Raw genomic sequence first — 23,291 nt, 5'->3', positions numbered from 1 at the left:
AAGTTATTTTGGTCCAGGCAGAGCGGGCAGGCGACTTTTCTTAGAAATCGGTCAGATGAATAATGGGAGGAAAGAGGCCATAAGAGCAACAGAGTTCGCCCTCCTTCCCCTTCGCTTCCGAAAAACCTTTTACCTATCAACTCCAGTTTCATTCAAGCATCCGTCATTCACATCGTCTTTACGAACAACCAAACGTGTCCATTGTCAATTCCAGAAGCTCCCACCGCTGCCAACACGCTCTAGCCCGGCCACAGACCCCGCACAAAGCTCGACACGTCTGTCCAAACGACCGACGTTTCTGTTCTGAGTGGGGTTTGAACGCTCTCTCTGTCATTCTCTCCCTCTTCTTCCTCATCATTGTTCAGGACAATCCTCTTCACCCTCCGCTCCTGTCCCACCACACTTCCTTTTCTCGCGTTTCCGTTCCTTTCTACATCTCATACCTGCCCCGCCAGGTAGAGACCTCCTAACCGAAGCTTTCAAACTGGGGAAGCGAACCCTCTCATCCGGCAGCTTGCCCGATTCGTCTCGAGTCAAAATGACTGTATGTTCCTGTTCACCTCAGCCCACGCCGTCCTATCCTCACCGCTTGTGGGTGCCTTAGCTAACCCCGTCTGCGTGCTCTCTTGTAGGACCAGAAGCTGCCCGAAGTCGACCTTGTCACCAGAATGCAGGTCGACGAGTCCGTCGTCGGTAGCACCGAGATCGATGAGTCACTCTACAGTCGCCAGCTCTATGTGCTGGGCCATGAGGCCATGCGGCGCATGGGCTCGTCGAATGTGCTGATTGCCGGCCTCAAGGGCCTTGGCGTTGAGATTGCAAAGAACATTGCCCTGGCCGGCGTCAAGAGCCTCACCCTCTACGACCCCGCCCCGGTGGCCATTGCCGACCTCTCTTCCCAGTTCTTCCTCCATGTCGACGACATCGGTAAGCCGCGCGACCAAGTAACAGCCCCCCGGGTGGCCGAGCTCAACGCCTATACCCCCGTCCGCATTCATGAGTCCGCCAGCCTAGCAGACAACCTCTCCCAGTTCGACAAGTACCAGGTCGTCGTCCTGACAAATACCCCGCTCAACGTCCAGCTCGCCGTGGCCGACTACTGCCACGAGAAGGGTATTTACGTCATTGTTGCGGACACTTTCGGTCTGTTCGGCTCCTTGTTCTGCGACTTTGGCAACAAGTTTACTGTCATCGACTCCACCGGCGAGAACCCGCTGAACGGTATCGTCGCTGGCATTGACGAGGAGGGCCTGGTGTCCGCTCTGGACGAGACCCGGCACGGCCTCGAGGACGGCGACTATGTCACCTTCACCGAAGTGGAGGGCATGGAGGCCCTGAACGGCTGTGAGCCGAGAAAGGTTACTGTCAAGGGTCCCTACACCTTCTCGATCGGCGACGTCTCCGGCCTCGGCCAGTACAAGCGGGGCGGCCTGTACCAGCAGGTCAAGATGCCCAAGTTCCTCGACTTTAAGAAGCTCTCTGTTGCCCTCAAGGAGCCCGAGTTTGTCGTGTCTGATTTCGCCAAGTTCGACCGCCCTCAGCAGCTGCACATTGGATTCCAGGCTCTGCACGCCTTTGCCCAGACGCACAACCGCCTGCCGCGCCCCCAGAATGCGGAGGATGCCACGGTCCTGGTGGCCTCGGCCCGCGCATTCGCTAAGACGGAGGGCATCGACGTGGAAATTGACGACAAGCTCCTGACCGAACTCAGTTACCAGGCCACGGGTGATTTGAACCCGATGGCGGCGTTCTTTGGTGGTATTGTTGCCCAGGAGATCCTCAAGGCCGTGTCGGGGAAGTTCAACCCCGTGGTGCAGTGGTTCTACTTTGACTCGCTCGAGTCGCTCCCCGAAAAGTTTGAGCGCTCCGAAGAGCTGTGCAAGCCCATTGGCTCGCGCTATGACGGTCAGATCGCCGTCTTCGGTACCAAGTACCAGGAGCACCTCTCCAACGTCAAGCAGTTCCTGGTCGGTGCCGGTGCCATTGGCTGCGAGATGCTGAAAAACTGGGCGATGATTGGTCTTGGATCTGGCCCCAAGGGCAAGATTTTTGTCACAGACATGGACTCCATCGAGAAGAGCAACCTTAACCGTCAGTTCCTGTTCCGCCCCAAGGACGTTGGCCAAATGAAGAGCGACTCGGCCGCCAAGGCAGTGCAGGCCATGAACCCCGATCTTGTCGGCCACATCGATTGTCGGCGCGAACGCGTCAGCAACGAGACCGAGCACATTTTCAACGAGGAGTTCTGGGAGGCCCTGGATGGTGTCACGAACGCCCTGGACAATGTGGAGGCCCGTACATACGTTGACCGCCGCTGTGTGTTCTTCCACAAGCCGCTTGTTGAGAGTGGCACCTTGGGTACGAAGGGCAACACGCAGGTGGTCCTGCCGCTCCTGACGGAATCGTACTCCTCGTCGCAGGATCCTCCTGAGCAGTCGTTCCCCATGTGCACGCTGCGGAGTTTCCCCAACAAGATTGAGCACACCATTGCGTGGGCCCGGGAGCTGTTTGACACCAACTTTGTCAAGTCTGCCGAGACTGTCAACCTGTACCTGACGCAGCCCAACTTTATTGAGACGTCGCTGAAGCAGGCCGGCAACGAGATTGCAACGCTGGAGACGCTGCGCGACTATCTGAAGAACGAGCGGGCGCTGACCTTTGAGGACTGCGTTAGCTGGGCGCGCATGCTCTTCGAGAAGCAGTACAACAACGCCATCCAACAGCTTCTGTACAACTTTCCCAAGGACTCCGTGACGTCGTCGGGCACCCCATTCTGGTCGGGCCCCAAGCGCGCTCCGGATCCGGTCAAGTTTGACGCGACGAATCCGACACACTTCTCGTTCCTGGTGTCGGCAACGAACCTGCATGCGTTCAACTACAACATCAACGTCCAGGGCAAGGACAAGAGCGAGTACTTGGCGGCTCTTGAGAACGTGATTGTGCCTGACTTCTCGCCCGACCCGGGTGTCAAGATTCAGGCGGACGACAAGGAACCCGTAAGTTCACTGGATTACTACGCGGCCAAGGCGTCGTCTCCGCACACCCTCTGCAAACAATACTAACCTCCGAAACTCACAGGATCCCAACGCCGGATCGAGCTCCTTTGACGACGAAAACGAAGTCAGCGACCTGATCAAGACGATCCCGACGCCAAGCTCGATGGCCGGCTTCAAACTGACGCCGGTGGAATTCGAGAAGGACGACGACACCAACTTCCACATCGACTTCATAACTGCTGCGAGCAACCTGCGCGCCGAAAACTACAAGATCGAGACGGCCGATCGGCACAAGACCAAGTTCATTGCCGGCAAGATTATACCCGCCATTGCGACCACGACGGCGTTGGTGACGGGCCTGGTCGTGCTGGAGCTGTACAAGATCGTCGACGGCAAGACGGACATTGAGAAGTACAAGAACGGCTTTATCAACCTGGCTCTGCCGTTCTTTGGCTTCAGCGAGCCGATTGCTAGCCCCAAGGTCGAGTACCAGGGACCCAACGGCAAGGTGTCGCTGGACAAGATTTGGGACCGGTTCGAGGTGCCGGACTTTACGCTGCGGGAGCTAATCGACGACTTCTCGAGCCGTGGCCTGACGATTTCGATGCTGAGCTCGGGCGTCAGCCTGCTGTACGCATCCTTCTTCCCGCCCAGCAAGCTCCAGGACAGATACAGCCTGAAGCTGAGCAAGCTGGTGGAGACAATCTCGCGGAAGCCGATTCCGGAGCACCAGAAGGAGGTCATCTTTGAGGTTGTGGTCGAGGACCTGAACGAAGAGGATGTTGAGGTCCCGTACATCAAGGTCAAGGTCCGGTAAAGAAACAGGACGGGAAACAACAGAGGATTGGCTGGGACGATTAGATTAGAGACTGCTTGTACTTTGCAACATCTTGGGGTGTATTATCGGATTCACGGCATGTTCGCGTGCCTTTTTCATTTCTATTCCATTCAGTCTTCTGCTTGCGCTGCTGCCTTCCATTCCTGACGTGTCGCCTCCTCTCGGGACTTTTCTCTCAGACGTTTTTTTCCTCTACTATATTTTTCTTCTTATTTCTATATTTCCTCTCCTCTCTCAACATTATACGAGACCTGCAGAAACTATATCGTGCTCGGCCGAACACTCGAACTAGGGAAATGATACAGCCACTCATAAGCCTAGTGAACGCCGCCTGACACGGTTACAAGATAGAACCGCACCAGCCAAGCATGCATTGACAAGCTGTTTGACTTTGGAAATAAAATACCTCGTTAGTAATACAGTTGCATGATGTGTATCCGTGAGACGGTAATCTTGTAGGAACAGTAGGATCCAACGGCTACAGAGGGGAAAGAGGTACAACGAAACGGTCCAGCAGTTGGCCGTTTTGTCAGTGGCAGGACCAACAGTGATATGCAGGGCCAAGCCCGAAGACTTGCAGCGTAATCCAGATCATGCAGCGTGTGTGCTGGCTGCGGGGGTTCTGCTGCCAACCAAATTAATCAGTGGCCATTTACGTCACGCTTTGTCAAGCTCCCAGTGGACAATGGCATTTGTTTTGTAAGGCTTTACAATCAAGAAGAGGATTAGAAGCAGCCCCAAAGGCCCAGAGCCCCTCCAAAGCCGGCACTATCAAAACTAGCGCGGTTTTGTTGCTTTGCCTCATGTAAGGATGAGAAAGCATGCAGAAATGCAAATTAATGGCCTAATGGTCGTAGCTGCTCCGACTGCATCAGTACTACCTTTGTAGCTGCGAAGGGGGTTTTGCCAGCATAAAACGGGCAACTACACTGGCCGCGATACTCACGCACTTGGCCGCCTTCTCGTCGTTGTCGCCGGCTCTTTCCCTCCCACTTCGTCTTTGACACACTGCAAACGCCTCCCTGCCCTCCTTCCTTATATAACAACCCAATGCGTGCTGCTCTCCCCCGCTCGCCCATTGTGCGTTCTGGTGTCACTGCCGCCACAAAAGCTTCTTCGACCACTGCTTTCTTCTGTTTGTTTACATCACCACGCCATATCTCCCAGAACATCTCCTTTAGGATCGCACCCGCTGCCATTCCTGCAGTCCGCTACATCAGCACAACCACTCACAACTGCTTTCTTTCGTCGACGACCCTCGCGTCTCCAACATCAACCAAAATGGTAAGCTGACTGCATTTCTCGTTGTCGCTTCGGGCCTACAAGGAATTAATTGCCTGCCCATTTCCCTCGGGTAGCGTCAGCAACTAATCCACCCACACAGACGGCCAGAGGCTTCAAGGTCACCGACTGGGTCGACCCCAAGGACACGTCCGGCGAGTTCAAGCGCCAGGTCAGCTCTTTCCGCGACTGGATCGGCCAGGCCGACGAGTCCGGCAACGTCCGGTTTCCCGCCGAAAAGGACCGCTACCACCTCTACGTCAGCTACGCCTGCCCCTGGGCGACGCGCGCGCTCATCGCCCGCAAGCTCAAGGGCCTCGAGGACATTGTCTCCATGTCCGTCGTCCACTGGCACTTGGGCAGCAACGGCTGGCGCTTTGTCACCAAGGAGGACACCGATGCGCCCGGCGTGGGCGTCGTGCCCGATCCCCTGCCCGGCCACGAAGCCTTCACCCACTTGCGCGAGGTCTACATGCTCGCCAACCCCAACTACACGGGCCGCATCACCGTCCCCGTGCTGTGGGACAAAAAGACGCGCACGATTGTCAGCAACGAGAGCAGCGAGATCCTGCGCATGTTTGGGGCGGCCTTTGACGGCCTCATTGGCCCCGCGTTCCAACAAGTCGACCTGTACCCCGAGGCCCTGCGCAAGGAGATTGAGGACGCGCACGTGTGGCAGTACGACCTGATCAACAACGGCGTGTACAAGAGCGGCTTTGCCACCAAGCAGGCCGCCTACGAGCGCAACGTCGTGGCCCTCTTTGAGGCGCTCGACCGTGCCGAGAAGCACCTGTCCGAGTCCAAGGGCCCCTACTGGTTTGGCGAGACCATGACCGAGGTGGACATCAGACTGTGAGTCCCTTCCTCCCTTCGGCGGCTCCTTGTTGGGTTGTTGGGCTGTCCTTGATCTCGTTACCGACTCTGTACTGACTGCTTATTTTTCTTTCTAGATTCGTCACAATTATTCGCTTTGATGTGAGTGTTTTTTCTTTCTTTTTTTTCACCTCTGGGCTTTCTCTTCCTTTTTTGTTTTGCTAAATCACTAATTCACCTTTGACAGCCCGTCTACGTTCAACACTTCAAGTGCAACTTGTCCGACATCCGCTCCGGCTACCCCTTCCTCCACAAGTGGATGCGGAACCTCTACTGGAACCACCCTGCCTACAAGGACTCGACCAACTTCTTGCACATCAAGAATCACTACACCCAGAGCCACACCCAGATCAACCCTTTCAGCATCACCCCGCTGGGTCCCGTCCCGGATATCCTGCCGCTCGACCAGGAGGTGGCCGCCGTCAAGGCTGGCAAGTTGTAGGAGGGTACACTAATTAATATTTTCAGAGGTTGATTTTTGGATGGATGATTTAGCTCTGCCAATACTTAATTGTTTACTATCGCATGGTTATCTTTAAATACGTCGTGTTTGTGATTTATTGTTATTGACATTATTGTCAGTATTATTTTATTATTTTACCACTATATTTTACTATTTCTCAAATGAAAATGTAGCGAAAGACAGTTAGATTATTGATTCACTACCTCTTGAGGTGAAGGCAATTGGAATTCAAGACTGTCCTCGAAACATCAAACCAGTCAGCAGGAGGTGGACATACCAACATGAGATTAATGTAAGAAGCCAAAGGCCCCAACAAAGAAGCAATGCTAATACAGAACAGACAAATAAAGTAAACACCTGATAAACATGACGATGCACACAATAATATAGTTTCGAAGCAAAAAGAAAACATTGTGATTGTAATGGCCACTTCCGCTTTCTTCGCTCCCAGGCAAATTCTCCAGATGAACGAACAAAAAACAAGATAATGTAAAGACAAGCTGTTGCTACAAAGACGGCATTTTTCAAGACAAAAGTGTAAACAGAGCATGAAATCCCTGTCTTCCCGTACCCCGGAGATATGCAGAAAAAGGCAAAGAAACGACAAAAAGTAAAAAGAAATAAACGATAGGCAGTTATATGGTTATTAGATATGAAAGTATTCCAGAAAATTTGTCGCACGAAAGATAAGAGACGCCAAGGCCTTTTTACAACTGGCCAGAAAGAAGTGCCTCAGTTGCTGGAAAGAATGTTAGTACTACTGTCGTTTAAGTGAGTTGATCAGATGAGTAGAGGGTGGAGAACATACCGCTGTTGATGTAGGCACGGCGCGGGTCGAGGTTGACATTAAAGCGGCGCTCAAGCTCCTGCTTGATGCCTTTCTTGGTCACGGTCATCAGGTCGGCCGTCCGGAGAATCTCGCGGATCTCGGCAAGCAACGCATCGTCGCTGGGCATGCCCACCAGGTTCGTCATCTCCATCTCGCCGCCGCCCATGAACTGGCTGCCGCCGAACTGGCTCATTCGGTTGACGCCGGGCTGCTCGCTCATAAAGCTCATGCGGCTGGTGGCGGCGGCCATGTTGGTCATGGGCAGCGCAGACTTGTCGTGCATGGGGTAGCCAGCCGTCGAGCCGGGGCGCGACGGGTAGCCGTACTCAGACACCGCCACCTGGACACCACCAGGGCCGCCCATGCCAGGCTTCGTCGCGTACGAGTAGCCCGAGATCTCGGAGTGAGCGTCGTCGCGTGCTGTCTGAGCATCCCACAGCTCGCCCTGGTACTCCTCCCACTTCTTGCGCGGGATTGAGCTGGGATCGAATTTGCCCTCGTCGGAAATAACGACCTTCTTGCCCTTCTCGCCAGCCACCACACGGGTGTTACCCCAGTTGAAGTCGTCCATGTGCCAGAAGGAGTACAAGGGCAAACCGAAACTGAAGATGGGAATGGCCAGAACGTACATGAGCATCCAGCCAATCATCTCCCACTTGCGGTGTAGGATGAAGATGATGGCTTGCAGACCGTAAATCACACCGAGCAGGATGAACGCAGTGATGGGCACAACAGTTCCCTTGGTGGCAACAAGAACAATCAGGTAGACGATGTAGGCGAGGGTAACAGGCTGAATGATTGTCGACAGAAGATCAACCAGGACGATGAAGCGCATGGAGAAACAGCAGAAGCCACATAGCTGGGCCATGGGCATCAGTTCCATCAAGTTGTGCACAGTCGAGTTAATCCAGCGACGACGCTGCGACAGGAACACCTTCCATGAGTCGGGGGCGATCGTCCAGGCATGGGCACGGTTGATGTACTTGGTCTTGTACTTGCTGTGATGCTTGAGGAGTAGCGTCGTAAGGAAACGATCCTCACCAAGGTGCAGTAGGTTCTTCATGTGCAGCGTATCAACCCGAATGGTGGAGTAGTTTTCTACAATTTCGCGCGAAACAAACAGAGGTTTGCCCGTCTCGGCGGCCCGGATGCGGTACATGGAAAAACAACCGGGTAAACAGGTGACGGAGCCGAACAGAGATTCGAAAGCCTTGGACAGATTGTGCGAAATGTAGTACTCGTAGACCTGAATCATTGTCACAAACGAAGCCTTGGCGTTCGTCAGGGCGGTTTCACCACACACGGCAATGAGGCGCGTGTCGTCGAGGAAAGCAGAGACGAAGCGCGTGCCAGAATCGGGGGCAACAACTGTATCGGCATCAATCTGGAGCAGGAATTCGTAGAACGTAGGATTCACACCAATGATGTTCCGGATTTGATGGTACATTTCGAGTTCCAGAGGGCTCATGGCCAAGTTGTAGTGCACGCGGTTGAGGAAGCGCATCAAGATCATCTGCGAGTCACGCTTGCCGCGGTTACCAGGACGAGACACCTCAGACGGCTTGCCGATCTTGACAATGACGAGGAAGGGCACAATGTGACCCTGCACCTCGTAGAGACCGGAGTAGACCTTGCCCATGTTGTGCTGCTTCATGCCCTCGCCAAGAGACTCAAAGCTGAGCGGCTCAGGGTCGACCGTCTCAGAAACGCCTAGGATGTCCAGGACGATGCGAGGCGTCGGGCGATCGTTGCCCTGGCCAATAATCATGCCGTCACAGATAATGACGAGCAACTTGCGCTTATCATCGTAGCGCATACGGGCCACGGAGTCGATGGCACGACGCAGGGAATCCTCGTCCTCGGTGTAAGCGGGAATCTGGCACATGATGAACTTGTCGAGGTTCTCGGGCATGTTCTTGGTACCAAATTGCAGGGCAGCCAGGAACTTGAAGCCGATGACGGAGGCAAGCAGGACGGACACAGCAAGGACAAAGTAATCGGCAAAGAGACACTTCGGGGAGTTTCTCGTGTCGACATCACCCGTGTAGAACAGGTTGTCCAGACACAGCATCATGCGCGACTTCTCAGTCGATGTTAACGAAAGAGCATTCCAGTACTTGGTAACATCGTCACCGGCCTTCTGCTGGAAAAGGTCGACAACCAGCTGATTCATGAAGTTGACATCATTGGCGGAACCGCTGATAGACTCGCCGGCCGGGGCGACTAGCTGACGGCCGTTGGCAATGTAGTTGGTCATATCATAGATGCGGCCGTTGAGGATAGCAACTGACTTGCCACCATTCGCCAGCTTCGACACGTAGCTTGAGGTGTATCCGATGTTGCCCTTCTTGTAGCTGGAGCGCATCATGATCATCATCTCCGAGAACCAGTCAGGACGCGAGTCATTAGTGAAGTAGCGGAAATCATGGTACCGAGCATTCATATCTGTGTTGCTGATCGTCGTGACGGAGCCGGTGGTGTTAGTGGACTTGAAGTCCAGCGTCACCTCAGGGTTGATGCCGGCATCGGTCGTACCCTGGCACAGAGCGGAGACCTGGACAGGGAACAGGGACGTTATGTCCTCACCAGCGTACTGCGTGAGCATCTTGGGCGGCAGGTATGATGGATAGTGATGCGGGACGAAGGCGCCCAGGTCGAACACCTGACCGCGGATGGCAACGAAGGAAGAGGCACCATTTTGACCGTTCTTGGCCGAAAGCTCAGCAGCGCTGAACACATGCTGAGTTGGGCAGATAAGACGGGGGAAGGCAACCAGGAAGAAGGCACAGAAAGCACAGCTGAACCAGATGATGAAGTTGATAGCCAGCTTCTCACGCCACGCCATGCGGACATCTTTGCGAGGCATCCGGCCGATGTAGCGGATCGCAAAGTCAGGGATGAAGAAGGTGAGCAGGTACACAATGAACACCCAGCGCTTGCGCTTGGACGAATCACGGTACTCCTCGACTTCGACCATGGCCTTTTCGTTGCCACGCTCCGCCATCTGCTCGCGCGTGTCCAGGTTCTGGAACATGTCACCGGCACCGAAGGCAGACACTCCAGCTTCGGAACGAGCGTCGACGTCGTTGCTTCCAAAGTAACCAGCACGAGCCTTGTCACTAATACCAGCCGCCGACGGTGTGTTGGAGTTAGAGACGAGGCGCTCCTTGGAGGCGCCGAAGGGATCAAGCGGCGTCAAGCCGCCATCACCAGGATCCGAGGGCAGGCCATATCGAGCAGAATGAGAAGTAGCGTCAGCAAAGTGGGAAATTTCCATCCAGCAACGTTCGCTGAGGAAGACACCAGTAGCACCAATCTGGATCTCGTTGCTCGGCCAGCGCTTGTCCTCGACGACAGACTCGACCTTCTCGCGCTCACTGCCGACGAGAAGCGTCTCGGTATCCGTGAGGCCCAGGAACTCGCCAAACGGAAGGAACAAGCTGAAATCAGCAGAGCGCAGGCGCTGGCTGATCTCGGCAATGCCGAACGTCTGGATCTGAGTCCGCACGCACTTGCTGTCAAACTGGTTGGCGATGCGGCGGTCGTTGGGCTTCAAACAGAACACAAAATAGGCGTTTGTGTTGGGGGCATTGAACGACTTGGTGACATTGTCTAGCGAGGTGAGGAACTGGCCAGAGGCGCCTTGCTCGGAGTTGGCCTTGGTGTTTCCGCGGCGAGTATCGCCGGCAGGGGACGTGGCACCGCCAGCATCGCTGGCAATATCCTCGAGAGACTCCTTTTGCTGGACAGTATCAAGACGGCGACGGGCGGCGCCAGCACGGCCACCCTTTCGCGACATGACACTAGGGGCACGCATGGGCTTGGAGCTGACCGAGGCCTGCATGACAGTGGATCGCTCCTGGGGGTGGACAATGGTCTGCAGGGCCTCCTGACCAAAGAGACGGGCGACAAACTCACTCTTGGTCGAGTTGATCAGGTTCAGCAGGTCGCCGGAGATGACCTCGCCGTTCTCCTCAACAAGGCCCTTGACCGGGTACTCCACCTCACCGGCAAAGTGCTTGACAGTGAAGGAGGCGGCTGCGTTTTCGGACAAGAAGTTGCTGCCGGGCAGCTTGGCAGTGGCCGAGCTCACGGCAATAGCGGGATTCTTGCCCTCAAACCGCTTGCGGAAGCTTTCCAACAGCTGCATATCGCTGCGGTGGCGGCGAGTCTGGTCGTCGAGGATGCTGAGCAGACCGTTGCCAGACTTCAGCAGACCTTTGACGGCATCGGAATTGTCAAAGTAGCTGGTGGCAGCGACACTGACCTCCTCGCTCTCCAGAAGATCGGCCTTGCGGTCGAAGAAGTTCTGGAGAGTCATGTTGTACAAAGATTCGGTGGCGGCGTTGTTCAGCAGCTGGTCCAGGGCCGAGCCCGTGGAGGACTGCTGCGAGAAGCCAGGGAAGTCAATGATGGAGACGGTGTTGGCAATGGCATCCTCAGCAGCACACAGCTTCTGGTTAATCGTCTCCGTCACGAAGGCAACGAGAAGCGAGTACAAGGTGCGGGCAAGTTCGTCGGCGTTGCTACGAGCGCCGGCAGGGTCGAGCATGACGGTGACGCGCTCCTTGTTGATCATCTTGGTCTTGTAGCCCAGGGTGGTCTGCAGATCTGCAACACTGACACCGAGGAAAGCAGCAATGATGGACAGGACCTCCTTGTTCTTGACGCTGATAACAGTCTGACCGCCCTCGTGCGAGAAGCCACCGCTGTCGTCGGCGGTTGGGGTGGTGTTGTTTGTGCTCTCGAACTCGAGCTGGCCGATGTGCAGAATGCTGGCGAGAACCTGGCAGATCTCGGCAATCTCGCTCCGCGGGAACTCGAGCTTGCGGAGAGCCGTCTTGAAAAGCTGGAAGCCCTCGGCGTCGTTGATGCCGACCTTGAGCTGGGTGGGGTGGCCCAGGTACTTCCAGCGGCGCTGGCTGCCACCATGGGGTTCGTCGAAGCCCAGATGCGCCTTCTCAGCGGCACTGGTGCCGGCCATCAAGTAGTACAGGATGTGGAAGTTACGCTCGCCGGTGGGGACATCTGCTATCCGGCTACGCTCCAGACGATGGTCCAGGAGCTTCGCACCGATCAGAAGCGGCGCCGTGGAAGAGGCCGTGTCATACTGCAGCTCGTAGAAAAGACCAGCCTTGGAGGCGGTGGGAGTCGTCGCCGTTTTTGTGGTGGTGAGCGAGTCGAAGACGTAGGCAGCCAGGGAGACCTTGTTCGACAGTGGTGTTGACGACTTGCTGAGAAGTGCCGTGAGGAGATGGGCGCGGATGGTTGTCTTACCGGAGCCGGACTCACCCCTGAACGGATTAGCATCGATGTTCAGCAAGATCAGGTAGCTGGTATGCGCAGGAAGAAAGAAAAGAACAACACTTACAGGAACAGGATAGCCTGGTTCTCGGAGCGGTGGCCAAGACGGAGGAAAGCACGGTCAGCCATGTCCTCGGCCTCCGCCTGGGCGCTGCCCTCCTTGCCGCCATCGACGCCCTTGGTTGACGAAGAGTATGTGTTGAGGGAGATGAAGGCGTGGGACGAAAGTCGGGCGGTGGGCAGGGAGACGTGGAAGCGACTGGCGAGGTGAGCGGTCAGGTGCGTATCGGACTGGAGATGAGCGGGAAGAGAGGGCAGCGAAGGTTGTGTGTGGGCACCGCCGGCACCGCCGCCGAGCGGCGGGAGGTTGAGGGCCATGTTGGCGCGAAGTCGGCGGCCGATGAGGCCGAAAGTTCACGAGAGGACGGGTTGGAAAGCGAGACGATGATAGGAAACGAGGGTCGGGAACGGACAACGAGGACCAGCGTTTATGACCGGTATCTCTCCTGGTTCGAGGCGTGTCGTCGCCGTCGTCGTTTGTCGGCCTCTAGAGGAGAGTGCCAATGTTTGGTTGTACTGCTGCTGGTTCGAGCAGGCGTGAAGCGAGCGTGATGATTTGGGTGTGGTTGACAAAAGAGACTGATCTCTCTCTCGCGAAACGAGTGACGATGAGAGGCGTAGGTTGGAGGAAGGGAGAAGGAACAAAAAACACAAAAACAGAGTAAAATGGATAATGTGCAAATATGAAAATCAAAAGAGAAAGAACAACGAACGGAAGCCTCTAAGCCACCAGAATTAGAAGTAACGAAGGACAGACGACAGGAAGAACGGTCGCGGTGGGCAAGAACGAGAAGCAAATGGTGACGGCTAGGAAACGAGGTCGGGACGGGAGAGGAGGGAAAGTACTAGGCGGCCAAGACGAAAAAAAGAACAAAAAAAGAATGACAGCAGGTACAACTGCTGGAATGGCCTGAAATACAGGGGATGGAACAAGGCTTGGCCAGGCCACGGCTTCGAACGGAATGAGAGACAGGCTGTTCCTTCCCCGGCTGTTAGCACTGTTGTTTCCCTCGTGTTGCACAGAAATGTGCCCGGCCAAGCCTGCCAGTTGGGCACATCAAATGTCAACACTGTTGCTGTTGTTGGAGCAAGGGGGTACGCGCTTTCCCAAAGGAGGCGGGCGAACCGATGTCTGGCGGCGAGAAACAGGGGGATCACCTTTCGTTTCCCAGGGAATTTTTGGCTAATTTTTAGGCGTGCCTCAATCCAGATCCTAAAAAGGAGCCCCAACGCGCTAGTCTCGTATCCTTGTTTATGGTTCCGTCCCGGGCACCGGCACACAATATTTCGTACAGAGCTGCAGGACAACGGGCGGCGTTACGAGAAATGGTGGGCCGTAAGAATCGAGGCACAGCCGCTGGCAATACAATGCGATGAAGAATATAGGCTTATGCAGAGAGAGCAACCATGTTGTTGTGAGGATACGAGCCCGGTCATAGCGACCGTGATAGTGGCTCAGGAAGGTGGTAATTAATACTTGGTGGATAATTACTTAGAGTCGGCCTTTAGGTAGCTTCCAGGTAGCTCCAGGAGAGCGTTTAGGGCATATTAAATGGCGAGATAAAATCGATAAAACCGATAAATTGCGATCAATTCAACTTTCTTTCCATCGCCTGCCCTAGCTCAAGAATCTCCACAATACCGACAACCAGATCGCATCTCGTTTCTGGACTTAATAAGGTGCGAATCTGAGGTTGATAGAGACGTAGTGCTGCTGGGGATGATTTGTTTCCGATTGCACAGCACCAGCTTGCACGTTTCGTGTGTCCTGCTCTTTGCCCGGGATCATTTACGCTGTGTCTTTACATATTGTGTTTTGCCTTGACGATGGAGCGTTGGATTCGTGAGAGGAATCAACATTCGTGTCGAAACGAGGCAGAGGCCGACGCGCTGGCGCGTGCCCCTCCTGATGACACCTGGGCAAGACAAAACACGGCGAGAGATATGTCACAACGGCACGCAGTGGCTCGGTTGAGACGCGGCGGCATGCTCCATTTGTGGGCGTTGCATCTCTTTTCCCTTTCTGATCACTTCCTGCAGTATTGTCTTTTTTTCTTCATTTTTTTTTACTACAGCTTTGCCTATGTTTTGCCTCTACGTGTGGCTTTCTCAGATCCTACAGGCGGGTGCCTTATACGGGACGCTGGATTTTGGGAGTAAGGCCGAGGAAGCGCTTGCTTCAGCGGTATGAAAGTCAGAGGAGAGGTAAAACTAACTGGGCTGAGAACTCCAGCATAATTGCCCTTAATACATACCAGGCCGTGCCAGAACATGACAACCGTTCCAGAAACGGCCAGCGCATCGACACTGCCTCTGAATAGCCAACATGATGACTGGTGGCTGCTACAAAAGCCATGTCAGCGCCTGCAGCTGTCTCTAAGCACCAGCCTCAACCGCTTCTTCTCCGTGGTATCTTTTTGCTTCACTGTTGCCTGTTCTCCAGTCATTTGCCGTAGTTGTCGACTTTTGCGACGTGTGGCGCCGCTCTGGCCTCGTAATTTACGTTGTTGGATGCGCTCTTGCAGGCCCCTCAGCCCCTATTTTGTCATTCCCGCAGGCTTTCATTGGCTGTAGGTGCTCTGGTCAACAGAACCCTTGAAAATGGGCTCTCAGGGTACTTTTGCTCCACAAGGATGCCACCCGCGAGTGTGACCCTCAGGGATCCTGGGATCCTATTATCCATGCATCTTTTTCTTGTCAGCGCTCTGACCCTTGCCTCGGATCGCAGAGGAATGACTGTCCTGGTCCATAATAATCCAATTCGAAAAATGGTGGTGTGGGGATTTCCGTCGAGACGGAGGAACTGCCTATCCTTTCCTTACCGGCAGTAATATGCCACCCCCTAACTCCTTAGCTTTCGATTTCTGCGCTCGTCAATCGCTGTGGTGTGGTCTTGTCCCTTGCTTGTTTGCGATCATCTCGGATAAGAAACCTGAAAATCCCAGAGGAGGCTGCATGCCGAGCTTTTCGATCATGGTAATGGAGTACATCGATAGACAACGGGAAAACGTGCACGCATCTTGCCCCTGAAAGGAAAGTGGGACAGACAGAGAGGCAGCACATAGCGAGACACGAAAACGAAAATATTTCAAAGGATTCATTCCAGAAAAAGAGGCCGCAAAACTATCAGAGCCAGTGCGAGAAAATTTTGCGCAGGGGTCCAGAGCGTCTGGAGTCTCGACACATTCATCAAAAGGAAGCCGGAAACCCCTGAAGCTTGGCTTCTTTGGGATCTTGCGTGCATGTTTGCTTTGCTTTCCCAACTCGCTTTGCATCGCCTCCTTTTCTGGTCTGCTTTGGCAAGTGCTTGTTTTCTCTTTTGTTGCCCCCACAATGTATGTCGGTCATTGACCACAAGCCAGGTCCGTTGGCATGGCGTTGTTAGGCCTGGCCTGGTCGGTCTGGATTGTCCATGGACTTTTCGCCAGTCAACACTAATAATGATCACGGGCTGCACATGGCAAAGCGCATCTATGGTAAGTCTACTTTTTTTCTCAGCTGCGCTGCTCCTGAATTTGCGTATTGCCGGCGCCTCAGAAAGCAAGGAGAGACCTGTCACCGATGTCTCTGTAATCTTCCCCTGTTTTTGGGCTGCCGTCAGTGGTGCTGATCTCCTATTGAATGGGCTGTCGACGGGGTTATCGACCGGAGAACGACGTACATTCCATTGAGTTGTCACGACGGTGTAAGTTATGTCAGAGTACGAAATAATACGTCGTAATTACGTTCCTATCCACTGCTCTGGACAAGAAGAAATAGGGACTCTCTGGACAAAATACGATGTATGAGAAGCATCGATCAAGCCCTGCTCGTCTTGAGACTACGCAGGAAAATGCTTCGAGTAGCGATCCAGGCCTTTTGGACACTTTGTGTTTGCCATCCTGACTTATCGGCCACACTCGCCCACTGTACCTAAAAATAAGTGTGGGCGGCGAATCACAAGGCACGGTCGACAGAATGGTTTGTTCTTTTGCAAATGCTGAGGTTGAAGACTCACTGTCTGGCGATGCTTCGGCTTTTCGTCTCTCCAAATGTTCATCAATGTTTTGACTCCCCTCCACTACTTAAGAGGACTCGTAAACTGCTAATTTATTGTGCTTCGGCTTGTCTCACAAGAGCGGCCTAACACAAGCCGACACCTCCCCCTTCCCTCCAAGTCGGCTCGTATCTTTGGCAACGGATTACTAGCACGTTACTTGCTTCTCGGCTTTTGTTGGTTGTCCCGGACTATTTGCAGCCAAAGAGTCGCCAGAAACTGGGGTTTCCGTCCTGCCCGACAAGCCCGGCTGCATCTCCGCTGACACAGCAGCCAAAAAACGCAGGCAAGTCCTCGTGCAAAGCAACCACACATGCACGTATGTGGCCACAAAGTGGCCTCGTGTTTTGGCTGAATGCTTTGTCTGCACACTTGTTTGGACAGGATGTGGTCTGGGCCGCCTGGTTGTTGCCCTCCCCCTTGTCGTCTCCTTTGCATCATGTTACGGACACACACTCAAACCTGAAAGCTCGTGATGGTGGATCCCTGGCGTGTTTTCCAGAACGTACCAAGCCACCCTTTTATACACAGCCAGTCAATCGTCACTCTGTGGCCTCGTATTCTGGTGACTTGTGCCGGCTTTACGCACCCACTTGGGCCACCTCTTCCCGTTTACGAGGCTTCCATCGGGGCACAAAATGAAGCAAAATGGTGCGTCACTCGCCCACACATGGATGCCGGCCTGCTACTTTGCCAATCGTATTGGGTGCGTTGCGTGAAAATCTCTACGCTGTGGTCAGAATGAGAAACGATTCTGTTACATCGCGCGATCGTGCTGTCCGTCGACGTTCTGTGAATGCCCTGTGGTGTGTTTATTTTTTATTTTATTTTAACGGAGCCTTTCCTTTCCTTTTCCCTCACATTTTTCTTTCTCTCGTTTCTCTTCCTCCCTATTGTCTTCCCACTCTGTGACGCGACGAGGATGCTGCGTGATTCTTGCCGGCCCGTAGTAATACGACACCGAAAGCCACAGGCCCAAATTGTTCACTGGACCTTGCACAGAGCATATTTTTGGAGCATGCCCCTTTTCGGCCAGAACTAGCCTCTTTGGGATTGCTAATGGGCTGGCCCGGTAGCAATGGCTAGAACGATCAAAGAGAGGCGACCGAGGCTGAGAGGTACAAAAATAAAAATAAACTGGACCCAAGCGTTACCCCTCACACCCCTGAAGAGCACCGGATCCTCAAAGCGCTAGTCCTATTATGGACTACGGCCATCGCGACTCGCCCTGCAAACCAAAAGGCTCTTTGTTTTTTTTTTTTTTTTTTTTTTTTGGTCTGCTGTTGGTAAACAAGGGGACCGCCACAGGCATGTAACTACTGGCTGCCCCTGAACGCGCGCGGCAGCGTTTGCCCACATTGCTGGGTCGCTGAGGCGCTCGTTTTGCTGGCACGCCTCCCGCTCTGGCTGCGCCGCGGAAGTATCGACGCTTTTTTGTATGGCTTGTTTGGCTACCTCTCGTATGGCTACCTGCCACGGAAATTTATTGCCTCGATCGTTCTCTCCCTTTGATTTGCCCTGTCAAATCTCATTCCAGCCCGTATTATGCACTTGCCTTCACCCGCCAACGTTGACATATTGACCCGAGTCGTTCAAGTTTAGGGAAAGAGCCACCGAGATTCCACATCTTGCCCAACTGCGGCCAGTTTCTCGTACCTCTTGTTTCCGAAAGCACCTCGTATAGGGCGCCCACTTAGGCAATAGCCATAAGATACCTGCTGGTGTGTTGTGAAATGCCCGCTGGCCACGCTTTCAAGCTCATAGGGAACCCCGTAAATCCTGTCCTGCGTGCTACTGCAGGATCTCTCACGCTGCTTGAGCCTCTGTCACACCACTGCCTCCTGCTGTTTCCCTGGCCCGTAGCGACGTCTCTTGACAGGCTTGGCCCCTGAGCCGTGCCTTCCCCATATCCACACCCCAACAGGGAACTGCGACCGGTGGCTCTGTCTCCCTTGCAGTCCGTTTGTTCTCTTCCATCGCCATTTTCACTTTTGCTTCTTCTCGTCTTTTCGTCCTGCTTTCTCAACCCCATTGTCACCTCGTTTGCCAACCGCCGTCACTCGTTGTTGCGGTTGCTTTCGTCCAGTCGTTTTGACTCGTTCGTTTCTCTTGTATTTGTTTTGGAGATTTCCTTTGGATGCTTCTAGTTCCCCTTCTTCCTCTCGCTAGTACCTACGCTTTTTATTTTATTATTTTTGTTCGCTTTTTCGTTTCCCCCCCGATTTGCTCGATCTTACTGCAACATCGTGGCGTGTCCGTCCTCTTCCGACGCGCTCTACCGATCCTGGTTTCGTCTTGCTCTTACTCCGAAACCATATCCTTCCCGCCCCTCGCCTTGGAACACTTTCCTCCCGTGGTAGATACAATCGCCACCATCGCTCAACCTCACGGCCTGGACTGCTCGGTGAGCTTCCCATAACCGGCTGCGAGCACCGCTGCTCGACAACTGCCCGTCATGGCGAACCGCATGTCCATGTACTCGCTGGCCTCGGAAGGCCCGCGCGGCGCTGCTCAGCAGTCGTCCCAAGTCTCGACGACTACCCTCCTCAACGCCATCCACAACATTTACCTGTCCTCCTCGCCGTATCATCTCGATGCCGGCTCCAGCCTCGTCGTCAACACGTGGCTGACCGCGAACCAGCCCGGTACAGAAGGCCAGCCGGGCGGCACTGTCGACGCCGCCCTCGCCACGCGTGCCTGGGAGCATGCCCGTCGCCGTGCTGAGGACGGCTGCATCATCCTCGGCTCTCTCCACTCATCCGCGCCGTCGGTGCTGAACCCTTTCCTCGCCTCGCTGCCGCTGGACATTCCCTCCTCTCTCTTCAAGTCCCTCGAAGCCATCCGGCCCTTCCTTCGCTGCGTCACCCCGTACAACCCGTCGACACCGCTGCAGACGGCCCTCGGTGTTACGCTGACCCTGAACCTTGCCGGCAGCCTGACGGCCGGCTCGATCGCGCTGTCCCAGGGTGGCATCGACACTCTGCGGGGCCTGCTCAAGGTTCCCTCGGAGAAGGGCCACCGTGCTTTTGACGTCTTCTACTACCTCCTCACCTCTATATCCACCCCTGCCGAGCGCGAGTTCCTTGGCCTCAAGTCGGCCGCGGACTACAAACTTCTGTCTCGCTCCGGCACCTACGACCCTCCATCCTACCTCCCTACCGCCGATGATGCTGCTGCTGCGGACGACTTCCGCGCTGCCCTCAAGGAGATTGGTATCAAGGGCTCTGCCCACCGTAATCTCATTTCGATTCTTGCTGGCCTGCTGAAACTCGGCAACACCCTTGACTACGATGTCGACGAGGAGATTTTGGAGGAGGTCTGCGACGATGTTAGCGGCCTTCTCGGCGTGGAACCCGAGATCCTGGCCCGCGGATGTTCTACGGAGGGCCGCAGCATCTTCATTGGTGGGCTGTACGAGGCCCTGGTAGACTGGGTGATTTCCAAAGCGAATGCCGCTATTGCTGCCCAGATGGCTCGTATCCGTGATGGCGACGAGTCCGTCGAGGGCGGCCATGGCGCTCGAACCCCAACCTCCAACGAAGATAACGGTGATACTGTCTGCCTGACCATTCTTGAGATTCCCGACCCCGTTCTCGGCAAGGCTCTGTCGCTCCGCGGTATCTTTGACGATACTCTGGGCATCAACGCAGAGATGAAGCAGGATGGCGTCGATGTAGCCGCTGCCGGCACGTCTGTGCTCCGCGAGATGGAGAACGCAGTCAACGACGTTGCCCCTGATCTGGGTATCATGACCGGCCCAGCCGGCCGTGAGCGTACACACATCCTCGAGAAGCGGGAGGAGCTGCTCGAGAAGATTGTCCTGTCTGCGGACTCGGACGGCTTCCTCAAGACCCTCCTGATGCCCGAGGAGGGCCAGGGCATCAATTTGGGTCGTGCTGGTCGTCTTGATCTGGCCACCGTTCTCGGCAGCAGCCGTGTGTGGTACCACCTCTCCATCCACCCCACGGATGAGTCCCCGGCCAGTCTGGCTGCTCTTCCGTCCGTCAACTCGGCCTGGTCTGCCGGTACAGTCTCGCGTCAACTTCGCGCCTGGCGCCTGCCTGAATGGGCCAACCGCCGTAACAAACATCTGGACTTCACGGCCGACTTTGACCATGATGAGTTCATTCAGCGGTACGCTTCTCTTGGCTGCCGAGACGGTCGTGATGGCATTGAGAGCTGGGTGCTCGAGCGTGGCTGGAGCAATGGCGAGGTCGTTGTTGGCACCGAGCGCATTTGGATGCGTGAGAATGCATGGTGGGAAGCCGAGAGCATGCTGGACCTCAAGCCCGAAGGCGGCATGGGCATGCCTAACATGACCCCTGGCATGACCTCGATGAACCTGCCCCAAGGCATGGAGTCTGGCTATTCTGCCAATGGTAGCGGCTACTTCCAGCAGCCAATGATGGGCGACGGCACCTCCAACGGCAGCCAGGATCAGCTTCTGGTTCACCAGCACCAACGCAATGCCAGCCAGGGCGCCCTGTCTGTCGGCCCCTCGCCGCTGGGTCCTGGCGGCGTGGCTGGTATGGGCGTTGTGGGCGGCATGGCCATGGGCACTGGCATGGCTCCGTCCGTCATGGGATCTAGTATCACGGGCGGCACACACCACGCTGCCGCACGTGAGCGTGCCATGAAGGGTGACTATGGTCTTGGTCTTAAGGGTGACGACATGCGTGGCCAGCTCTACTACAACGACGAGGGTGAGTTCATCGGCCTCGACCCCGAGCTGGCCAACGGCAAGACCATTACCTCACAACCCATCACGACGAGCCGTCGCGTGTGGGTGGCCTTTGTGTGGGCTCTCACTTTCTGGATTCCCTCGCCCCTGCTTCGCTACGTCGGCCGCATGAAGCGTCCTGATGTCCGCATGGCATGGCGGGAGAAAGTTGTTCTCTGTATGCTGATTTTCCTGCTCAACGCTATTCTTGTTTTCTGGATTGTCGCGTTTGGCCGCCTTCTCTGCCCCAACTACGACAAAGCATGGACGGCCACCGAGCTCAGCTCTCACCAAGGCGACAACGATTTCTGGGTTGCCATCCACGGCAAAGTCTACGATATCTCCAAGTTCTGGAAGGTCCAGCACAGTGATATCGTCGGTCGCGATGTCTCGGTGACGAACATGCAGCCCCTGGCTGGCCTCGTTCTTGACCCGTACTTCGCGCCTCCTTTGGTTCTCTCTTGTCCGGGTCTCGTCACTGACAAGACGCTTGCGTTGTCGTTCAACACCACCCTCAACGTCCCTGACGCGGAGCACACCTCCGGCCAGCTGCAGCCCGTTACCGGCAGCAACCTGCACAACGCCGACTGGTACACTGCGACCTTTGAGCCCAAGATCAAGGCCTTTTACCACGGCGATCTGGTTTGGTCCAAGGGTGACATTCAGAGCCAGGGCGAGAACAATAACTACCAATGGGTAATTTACGAAGGCAGCGTCTACGACCTAAGCAATTACTTCTACACGCTGAAGCTTATGAACAACCTGGCGCAGTACAGGTTCTTGAACAGCGACCTCACTGATGCTGTCAAGAACGCCCCTGGTACTGACATTACGGAGACTTGGAACAACCTCATTAACTCGGCAGCCAATAACAACACGGCCAAGGCCAACATTGCAAACAGCATGAACTGTATCCGCAACAACTTTTACGTTGGTATTCCTGACTTCCGCAAGTCGGCCCGCTGCCAGGTCAACGGCTACATTCTCTTGGCGTTCACTATTATCATTTGCGCCATCATCGCCATCAAGTTCCTGTCTGCGCTGCAGTTCGGGTCGAAGCGCCGGCCTGCACCCCAGGACAAGTTTGTTATCTGCCAGGTTCCCGCCTACACAGAGGGTGAAGACTCGCTCCGAAAGGCGCTTGACTCGCTCACGGCCCTGCAGTACGACAACAAGCGGAAGCTTATCTGCGTCATTTGTGATGGTGTCATCGTCGGTGAAGGCAACGACCGTCCTACGCCCAAGATTGTTCTCGACATTCTTGGTGTGGATCCCAAGGTTGACCCTCCAGCTCTGCCCTTCAAGTCTGTTGGTACCGGCAACGAGCAGCTCAACTATGGCAAGGTCTACTCGGGTCTGTACGAGTTCGAAGGCAACGTCGTCCCATACATTGTGATTGTCAAGGTTGGCAAGGAGTCGGAGCAGGGCAAGGCCAAGCCCGGTAACCGTGGCAAGCGTGACTCCCAGATTATGGTCATGAGCTTCCTTAACCGCGTCCACCACCGCTCTCCGATGAACCCGCTCGAACTTGAAATGTTCCACCAAATCAACAACGTCATTGGTGTTGACCCGGAGCTATATGAGTACTTGCTGATGGTCGATGCCGACACGTGTGTTCGTGAAGATTCCCTGAACCGTCTTGTGGCTGCCTGCGCGAACGACGCCAAGATCGCCGGTATCTGTGGTGAAACCAGCTTGCAGAACGAAGAACGCTCATGGTGGACCATGATTCAGGTGTATGAGTACTTTATCTCACATCACATGGCCAAGGCTTTCGAGTCGCTATTCGGCAGTGTAACTTGTTTGCCCGGCTGGTACGTTGAAATTCCCTGCTCCCCCCCTCCCTACCGAATCATATTGAAATCTCCAGTGTTCTAACGTGATCTAGTTT

At 54.9% G+C, this 23,291-nt stretch overlaps 4 protein-coding genes across 4 annotated transcripts; 3 read left to right on the top strand and 1 right to left on the bottom strand.

Moving 5' to 3' along the window:
* Positions 1–538: 538 nt before the first annotated feature.
* SPBR_02249 (ubiquitin-activating enzyme E1) lies at positions 539–3,813 on the top strand (the record flags this gene model as incomplete). The annotated part of the gene is made up of 3 exons (XM_040760552.1): positions 539–544; positions 633–2,996; positions 3,079–3,813. 3 exons carry the CDS (start codon positions 539–541, stop codon positions 3,811–3,813), a joined length of 3,105 nt encoding a protein of 1,034 aa, XP_040621029.1.
* Positions 3,814–4,884: 1,071 nt separating this feature from the next.
* On the top strand, positions 4,885–6,430 carry SPBR_02736 (glutathione S-transferase; the record flags this gene model as incomplete). Its single annotated transcript, XM_040761039.1, has 5 exons — positions 4,885–4,914; positions 5,002–5,118; positions 5,219–5,967; positions 6,066–6,090; positions 6,176–6,430. The coding sequence occupies 5 exons, from the start codon at positions 4,885–4,887 to the stop codon at positions 6,428–6,430; spliced, it is 1,176 nt and encodes a 391-aa protein (XP_040621028.1).
* A 788-nt stretch (positions 6,431–7,218) lies between these two features.
* SPBR_02173 (chitin synthase) lies at positions 7,219–12,962 on the bottom strand (the record flags this gene model as incomplete). The annotated part of the gene is made up of 2 exons (XM_040760476.1): positions 7,219–12,613; positions 12,652–12,962. The coding sequence occupies 2 exons, from the start codon at positions 12,960–12,962 to the stop codon at positions 7,219–7,221; spliced, it is 5,706 nt and encodes a 1,901-aa protein (XP_040621027.1).
* A 6,173-nt stretch (positions 12,963–19,135) lies between these two features.
* SPBR_02195 (chitin synthase) lies at positions 19,136–23,278 on the top strand (the record flags this gene model as incomplete). Its single annotated transcript, XM_040760498.1, has 1 exon — positions 19,136–23,278. One exon carries the CDS (start codon positions 19,136–19,138, stop codon positions 23,276–23,278), a length of 4,143 nt encoding a protein of 1,380 aa, XP_040621026.1.
* Between the last annotated feature and the right edge of the window lie 13 nt (positions 23,279–23,291).

Source organism: Sporothrix brasiliensis (assembly GCF_000820605.1).
Source record: "Sporothrix brasiliensis 5110 chromosome Unknown Cont17, whole genome shotgun sequence".
NCBI classification, from domain to species: domain Eukaryota; kingdom Fungi; phylum Ascomycota; class Sordariomycetes; order Ophiostomatales; family Ophiostomataceae; genus Sporothrix; species Sporothrix brasiliensis.
The sequence above is the reverse complement of the archived record's forward strand: the minus strand, read 5'-3'. Positions and strand labels throughout refer to the sequence as shown.